Consider the following 8,848-nt stretch of genomic DNA (forward strand, 5'->3'; position numbering starts at 1 on the left):
ATTTGGTCACCAACTAGAAAAAAAGTTTTTTTTTTCAGTCAGTAGATATTAGAGTACCATTAGCTTTTAAATAGCATATATTATATAAGGGTACAGGATTTACTCATGCCAAATTATGATCATAGTAGCATTTGGGGGTTTACTATTGTGCTTGTTTAGATGGAGAATTATTGTAGAATTACAATTTACAGAAGTTGCTGTGATGATTTTTGTAGAGTCGTTTAGTATCTGTTTTTCCGGCTCTTTTTTCTACATAATGCTTGTTCTGTATTGAGTGTAAAAAAATGGGAGGTTGTGCTATTTTTATATATCTTGTTAATTGTTTTAAATAAGAGAATGACAGAAAAAAGATACACACAAAATAGTTTATTTTAAGTCAGTTAACACTGTATTTGTAAACCTCATATTTGGTAAAATTAATGAATGCTTCACATTCATGGACTGTAATGAATGCAGATGAAGCCCTCTGTGGTGTCACCCACCTTCCTTGTGGCTATCCAATAACAAAGGTGAAGAGGATGTCCATGTTTGATTTGAGGTTGACTTTTGAACCCCAAAAGTTGTAGGTCTAAACATATATGAGGACATGTATGTATTAAGTATTTATCAACACTTGATTACATGAACATGACTAAAATACCGATGAGTTTTACAATTATACATTTCATTAAATTGTTAATATTTGTACATTGCTCATGTAATGCATTCTTCACACCGAATTGTGTATTAATAAACACAAATCTGCTTAAAGTGTACATTTTATGGTATAAAAAGTTTGTTTGAAATGATTGTGCTGCTTTGTGATGCTTACATACACCTACAGTTCATTGTAATTTAATGTGCCTGTTTGTTTGCACTCACACAGAAAAAATCATCAGCTATCACCTGAGTTTTTAAAGTTCATTAAATGATAGCTGTGTATCAGCAGCAAGTCAAGGACACTAAAATGACAAGCTAGCTAGTCCAGGCCTGGACATCATACAAAAATATAAGGTCTTACAGGAAACAATGTGAGGTCTACATGAAAATCAGAAAGCACCAATCCATCTGTGGCAGTCTGCAGACTTCCAGCAGAATTCACATTTAACCCTCCAGAAGTATCAGGAAGAATTCCTCTCCTCTGCTGTGGCAGCAGCTGATCCATTCCCAGTCACCTGTGATGCTGCTGTGCTATTGTTTACATCCTTCAGCTCAACCATTGCATCTCCATTTGCATCAGTCTGCCTGTGTCTAAGCAGAAAGTAGACAAAGATAGAAAGTAGTTATTTTTAGCTGAAAAGTGGGTAACTAAAGGTTTAAACATGGTGTCTGTTTAGATGGGTAAATGGACAGATGTTATGAGGACATCCATATTATACTCTAGACCAATGCAAAAAAAACCTATAGAGTCACTTTTTTACTGTCCCAACATTGTTGTTCATGTTTTGTTTAAATCTTACCTGGTGAACCAAAAGAGCTAAATGAAAATAAGACACTCCCACTACAATATTCTGACAATCGTGCCCTCAGCTGGGATCTACTACTTTTGTTTCTTTTATAAATGCCATGATGAGTCTTCAGAATGTTTTTACCACTATGATACAGAACCAATGGTTTATGTGTCTTTGCTTCTCGCCTCTACTGTACCTTCCCTCCTCGACATCAAATATATTTTCAGGCAGACGGATGTTAAGCGTCTCTGGAAGCAGGAAGACTAGGCTGCCACTGACTATCCCAGTCCCAGCAAAGATCAGAGGTGGCAGAAGAAGCCAGACATCCTCCAGCAGCATGATCATAGGAGCCAGAGAACTTCCGATCCGACAGAGACACGAGGTGTAGCCTAAACCACATTGCCTGTCCAACAACAAACAAGAGCTTTAGTTTCAACGCAGCCCTTTCAACAATGTATCACCACCCATGTGTAAATATGTGAATAGTAAATATGGCACTACTGTCAGTCAAGGTACTTTAAGTTGATACTTGTGGTTTGTTACCTGAGAATCGTTGGGTAGAGTTCAGCTGAGTAGAGGAATGCAGTGGTGAATGCCGCCTCAGAGAAACCCTTCGCCACCACCGCAATGCATGTACGAAGCACAGAGAATTCTGAAACAGGAAGAGATCAAATAATTGAAAAAAACCTGTAAATCTCTAAACTATGCAGCCATATGCAATGGAAGTGATTTAACCTAAAGGTATGAATGTGTTTATCCCAATAAGAGCCCCTGTTGTTATGAGAAATGTCGCCTGGCCATTTCGGCGGCCAATCCAGTCCAAGACAAAGAAGGTCAGGATTTTGGCAGGAGCTTCAATGGCAGCGTAGATGAACTGAGTGAGGTAGATACTGACGCCGAAACCTGAGATCCTGAAACTGATCCCATAGTACAGGAAGGCAACTGCAAACCTGGAAGTACAAGTCAGAATGAAAACACACAGGATCCTGTGCAGCACACAGTACTTTAAAAGGGATGAATCATTACCAGAACAACCCAGAGCACAGGGTGATCTTCCTTAGCTGAGGTGTTTTGACCAGATCCAGGTAAGAGTGGTTTTTCTCAGCCACCCCAGACACAATTACCTTACTTAGAACCTGAAACAACCACACAGTTGAAGTCTGGGCACATTTACAGCAGCTTTATACAAAGTTAGATTGATTAAATGTTCAGGAATAGAATAGAATAGAATAGAATAGAATAGAATAGAATAGAATAGAATAGAACATACTTTATTCATCCCAAGCTAGGATGAATAAAGTATGTTCAAAGGTTCACCAGTTAGCCCTGAAACAGCTGTGGGATTTTTTTACATTACATTATATAATTATAATCTAATAATATTATAATTATATATATAATTTCAAGCTTGGGTTGACTTGAATAATTTTTCCATTACCCCTAAAATAGCCACAGTGCCAAGCCCAAAACACTACATTATGCCAGGCATAGCCTCTTTTCACATCACAGGTCCATTACCAAGAGTAATTTAATTACTTGAACAGGTTTGAAGCAGGTTCTGATGAGAGGAGCCTGGGTGGTGGTTTTGAAAGTTCTGGTTAGTGTTATTTTGTTGACTATACCCCAGTATCCAGTTTGGTTGTGCATTCCTTCTTCCCATTCATTTCAGCACATTGAACCAGGTATTTTTTGGCTTCCTCTGTTCTTCCATTGGCCAACAACCAGCGAGCTGACTCTGGCAGCCACCTTAAGACAGAGTAAACCTTTAAACCTTATTAAAACACAGATATCTTTACTGTCTGCAAGGATCATTGAAACTTCATCTAAAATCCACCTTACCACCAGCAGATGATTGCAAGAATACAGGGTGCAGTCACTGCAAGCATCAGATGCCTCCAATCTCGAATAAAATAGGCCAGCAAGGCCAGAAACATATTCCCCACACTCCATGACAAACTTATAACAGTGCCAGTGAAGGTCCGGTGCTTTACATCTGTCCATTCAATACCTGAGCAAGAAGGGAGCAACAACAGTAGACAGACTCAACACCACACCGGTTACCAAACAATGGTAATTTTTAATTTGTTTTTACCAAGAACAACTCCGATGATTGACAGCCCACTGAGGGCCACACCGCAGAGAGTTCTGGAGATGGCAAACATGGCGTAGGAGGTGGAGAAGGCTGAGGTGGCTCCCAACATGGTGGAGGCAATCAAAGCCACCAGAAGCATTGTCTTACGACCAAACCTGAAAAACACACACACACATGTATTTAGTAGTGGTGTGGAGCCTTCATCTGTAGATAAGATTTTGTGAGCTGCTACGCTGTATACTAATTGGAGCTTAGCACCGACACCTAAGTCATTGTACTCAACATAGATGAAGAAACACATAAATTGAGAATGCAGCGAGAGGTGTTACGGTAAATGTTTTGGGCAAGATTTTGTCAATGAATGTCCTTCCAAAGATCGCCATACAAACATCTGTCTGTGTGCGTGTGTTCGACTGTGTGTGTGTACATGTGACCATATTAAATAAACCCTAAATGTCAGATTACTACAGCTCCACACACACACACTGGCTATCAGCAGAGCAGCAGCTGACTTTGTCTAAACCAAAAATGCTAATAAAGGAGTGAATCACAGGAGAACGGCCTTCTTCAGAAGCACATGTGACAGGGAGTGTTTGGATCTGATGGTTATAAAACCATGACTGTGGCATGCACAGTTATGGCCTTTTGAGATTCCAGTGGAATCTAAACCTGACTTTTGATTCAACAGCTCATCAGTCAAAATGTATGGACATTCTGCAATAACCTCTTTATACAGTAACTCTTCACAGGCAGCTGTTCCCTCACAGGCTTCACACATAAATGTAAATGATAACGTGATGTAGTACAGTGTAGCTCCATCTCATAGAGATAGACAGAGGGTAACAAGATACAGGTGAGACACATTAGGGCAGGGCAAGCAACCCTAAATGAGGGAAAACACTAGGAAGTAAAACACATGGGAATACAAGAGGGAACATGGATTTTTTATAAAACTGGAAACACAAGACAACTACAAACACACACAGGAGGTTAAGAACAGAAATGAAAACAAACTATGAAATTATACAATTAGGTTCTACTATAATAATGAGGAAAACTTTTGGATTTTAGCAGAAAACAGGAATAACAACACACAGGATCATAATAGAAACAAGTAAAACCAAAACACAGACAAGATCACCACAGTTAACGTTGTTAGTAGCCCCATTCACACAGTCTGCTGTGGTGCTGTTGCCTCTATAATGCACCTTGCTGTGCTGTGTAAAATGCATTGAAGCGGAACTGCAGGGCATTTTGTTGCACTTCTGTTATGCCTCTGAGACAGTATCAGAGGTAGAATGACTGTCAGATGTCAGATGACTGTGTGTGTTTATGAATGAATCCTGAAGTACTCACTTGTCGGAAAGCTGTCCAAACAGGACGGCTCCAAAGGTGACCCCCAGGAAGAAATAGGTTGCGAGTGCTTGATTTAGCTGTTTGTTGTCACACACCAAATCCCACTGCAGAGACAGAGAAGTTTCAACACAGTCTGTGTAACCCCTGTGTGTGATCTCACTGACACACAGTGACCTGTGTTTGTTTGAGGTTATACATGCCCTGTACTATAAATTGCCCAAAAACCTGAACTTTCTATTGATATTTTCCATCTGTCTATTATGTGAACATAGATCTAACTGCTGAGCAGTATCTACTTCTTTCAACACTGACAAAACACTTTGATTACCGTAACTTACTTCTGTGGCAGTTGTGGAGCTAAACTGCGATTGGTCATATGTCCATCCATTCGGACAAGGTGAAATCCCGATTCCTTGGCTGAAGTTGAAGGTCAGTGAGGAATCATAAACACTGCAGGAGCTGAAGGAACCATCATACTGACGGGGGATCCTGAGTGCCAGCACCCCGGGGTCAGAGTCCCAGGTGTCGCCATCACTTTCCTCCAGGTTCCTGAGGGAGCAACGATGAGGAGGAGTAGCAGAGATGAAGTTGTGCAGAAGGAAATGAAGCGGAAGGATGGCACGGGGGAGGCACAGGATGAAGAGGAGCAGAAGCTGAAACTTGGAGAAGCCACCGACATCATCCAGGATTTCTTCAAACCTCATAGTGAGAAAAGGGAAGAGCAGCGTTAGTCTGTCTGATGGGGACTAATACAATATCTGATCTGTGTGTGTATCTCTTTAGACTGTCTGTGACTCACAATGACCAGCTGCTTACAACTGGAAAGTTGGTGGGAGGTTCTTAGAAAAGTATGTGTGGGTTAAGCTGGTCTGTGTGTGTGTGCATGTGTGTGAGGGAGAGAGTGAAAGAGAGAGTTTAGGGCGGTTTCGTCAATGCAAGAGTGCATTGTCTGCTGTGAGGCGCCTCAAAATGTGTTGTCCGTGTAATTCCATAGGTTGCCAGCAGGAGCAATAACGCAAGCGATGTAACACATTGTTATAGTTAGAGAAAAAGAAGACGAACACTGGTGGGCGAGGAGGAAAAACTGTGCGAAGTTGTGCAAGCACATTCTCAGTTCCAGTTACACTCTAATAAGATAGCTGTAGAAAATGCTTGGAAACAGCCAAAGCAATGGGAAAGAATATTGAAACAGGAAGAATGTGTTCGATAAATTCAGGCATGCCCACAAGAAATGGAAAAGGACATGCAGGGGCAGACAGGGGTGTGTGATTTTTATGCTGTATGATGGGTGTATATTTTACATCTATGTAGGCATTAGGAGAGTGAAATGATGAGGACAAAGACGAAAGCATCAGGCCTACTCAGGGACATCAAACCCTCATCATCTCCATCCCAGTCCTCTACCACTTCCATCTCCCTCCCACCCCTCCAACACCACCTCACCACCTCCCTCAACCACCCATGCACCAGTGGATCACCCCCTATCACACACAACATCAGTCTCCCGTGGTAATTAATACAAAAGCACAGGAGCAACAGGCCGACTAGAGATCTATCTGAGGTTGCCCTGTTCGACAGGCTGCGGGAGATACGGCAGGAGGGAGAGGGAAATACAGAGAGAGAACGCAAGATAGAGAGACAGAGAGATAAGTGACATACTTACAAGAATTTCCCCTCAGGAATAAATAAAAGGAATTCTGACATACATTCATAGAAATGTGCTTCCTTCTGCCTGTGTCCATGTTTTCCCGTTTCTTTGCGCAGTCTGTTGTCATTCATTAGATGTCACATCAAACTGGTAAGGATAGCCTTGACCTGTCTGTGGTATTAGCAGCAGCCTGTCAGTGCTGTTGTAGGCTAAACATGCCTGCTACTATGAAGAGAATGCGCTATTGAGGAACACAAACCTTATTTTGCTTTATGCAAAGTTATTACTGACTGTGGTATAAACAGCCACACAATACTTCTCCATCCATTTTCCCTCTCTGACTTGTGACTTTTAGACCTGAATGGCAGAACTAATAAGAGAGGATAAAATCAGATGTGAAACTGAATTTACACTGTGTTTTATGTTCAGGTCATGTGGTAACAAATACATTTTTTTGAACGGTGAAAATGACTAACGATAACAGCTAAGATGACCTATAAGTCACGAGAATAAAGCACTCTCTTTAAGAGTGCTCTTTTTAATTTTTCACAGAGCTCAGGAAAAAAACACCACATGAAGGGTTCTGAGTGCAACGGAAAATAAGCATCTGACCACATTATCGTTATTATCGCCATTTGTTAGATCTTTGTACAGTGCCAAGGCCAAACTGCACGTGGAAGGAGACTGTTAATGTTGCTCTGATGTTTCACAATAAAAGCTTGACAGCTGATCAAAAAAAAATCTAAATTTACCCCATTGCAGATACTAATAGTAGTAGTTTGGGACTCTGTAAATTTAAATTGGATTTAGCAGTACCGGTGGATGCTGCCTCTGGACATTTTAATAGACATACCAACTAATCAGAAAAACAAAACATGTGATGTGAAAAACCAAATGACGAGCAGTGGATATCATGTACAACAAAGTACCGAAACTCGCCTTCATGCTTCCCTAAAATTGAACACGTTTGAGCAATTATAATTTACACCCGAATGCTGGAACAAAACCACATGTAACCTACTAACTATGTAGTTTACATGTCCATCTGTTTTAGTTTTTAGTGGTTGATTTTTCAGGTTTTATGTCACCTGGTTCTGTTTTTTTTTGTTTTTTGCGTGGGTCTGTTTTCCCTTTTTAACATGTTGTGTGATTTTTTTTCCCCTCATGCTGTTTTTTGTAATGTTTTGTTTATTAATTGTGATTTTGTAATGTGTTATTTTTCTTGTGTAATTTTGTATTTCATGCTTTTTTGTTTTTTACACCTGTTTTTTTTTTTGCTTTTTTTGCTTTTGCTTTTGTAGTTTTTAATGTTTCATGACACAGCTCCTACGTAACAGCTGAGCACAGAAGTGTGAGATAAGGAGGCTGTCCACCCAATGGCCCCAATAGCATTTCAATCATGAGAGACTCAGCGAACTGAATAAGAAAGATTTATTGTGTACAAAAATGTTTAAATGTGCAGACCATGTCCGAAAAGAGGGAGAAAACGCAGGAGGAGAGACCGCTCAGAAAAACCACCCCGGGGTCTAGACCTGGTGGTGGTGGAGAGCTGGAGGGCAGGAGATAGGAGGCCTGAACTGGCGTGGACCTGGTGGTGCTTGGGGTGGAGGAGGGTTGCCGGGTTCGATCAGAAGACAGGTGGAGAGGAGATGGAGACTTTTAAATTTCGTGCTGAGCTGTGATTGGTCAGGAGAGGGACAGAAGGTGACAGCTGATTGGTGAGGGAGGTGCTTTCTATTAAGCTCCCGACTAAGAGAGCGGAACAGAGGGGGAGCAGTGGAGTGAGGGATAGAAGGAGAGAGATTAGGAAGCAGATAGGGATAAATGGTGAATGATGGGAAACAGAGTCTTCCTGATTGATCAGCTACATTTGTCTAGTTAGTCTCTCTACTGGTTACATTGCTTCTCCCAATGTGACCAGAGACCTTTAGAGCCTCTGAGATCGGGTAAGAAGCCTTTTACTAAGGAGTGGCTTCTGTCTGGCCACTCTACCGTACAGGCCTGATTGGTGGAGTGCTACAGAAAGGGTTGTCCTTCTGGAAGGTTCTCCTCTCTCCACACAGCAACGCTGGAGCTCTGTCACAGTGACCACTGGGGCCTCTGTCACCTCCCTGAGTAAGGCCTTTCTACTGTGATTGTTCAGATTGATTATGCTCATTGGGACCTTTGATGCTGCAGAATTTTTTCAGTACCCTTCCCCAGATCTGTGCCTTGATACAATCCGTTCTAAGAGGTCTACAGACTATTCCTTGGAACTATCGGACTTTATATAGTCAGGTTTGTGCATTTCCAATTCATGTCCAATCCACTGAATTTACCACA

General features: G+C 41.3%; 1 protein-coding gene across 1 annotated transcript; it reads right to left on the reverse strand.

Moving 5' to 3' along the window:
* Positions 1 to 573: 573 nt before the first annotated feature.
* On the reverse strand, positions 574 to 5,644 carry slc22a7a (solute carrier family 22 member 7a). The gene is made up of 10 exons (XM_028410940.1): positions 5,217 to 5,644; positions 4,879 to 4,982; positions 3,523 to 3,677; positions 3,270 to 3,438; positions 3,053 to 3,176; positions 2,457 to 2,566; positions 2,166 to 2,380; positions 1,974 to 2,082; positions 1,627 to 1,833; positions 574 to 1,230 (listed from the first exon to the last, which is right to left on the reverse strand). Exons 1-10 carry the CDS (start codon positions 5,580 to 5,582, stop codon positions 1,101 to 1,103), a joined length of 1,689 nt encoding a protein of 562 aa, XP_028266741.1. The 5' UTR covers positions 5,583 to 5,644; the 3' UTR covers positions 574 to 1,100.
* Between the last annotated feature and the right edge of the window lie 3,204 nt (positions 5,645 to 8,848).

This window comes from Parambassis ranga, chromosome 1, assembly GCF_900634625.1.
Source record: "Parambassis ranga chromosome 1, fParRan2.1, whole genome shotgun sequence".
Taxonomy (NCBI): domain Eukaryota; kingdom Metazoa; phylum Chordata; class Actinopteri; family Ambassidae; genus Parambassis; species Parambassis ranga.

Bases quoted from the DNA above. Each gene is read 5' to 3' on its own strand.
- slc22a7a (XM_028410940.1), bottom strand. From the start codon at position 5,582: ATGAGGTTTGAAGAAATCCTGGATGATGTCGGTGGCTTCTCCAAGTTT. The intron at 2,567-3,052 runs GTATAGTCAACA...TGGTTGTTTCAG, and splicing joins CAACCAAACTGGATACTGGG to GTTCTAAGTAAGGTAATTGT. The intron at 1,834-1,973 runs GTAACAAACCAC...GTTGTTGGACAG, and splicing joins CTCTACCCAACGATTCTCAG to GCAATGTGGTTTAGGCTACA.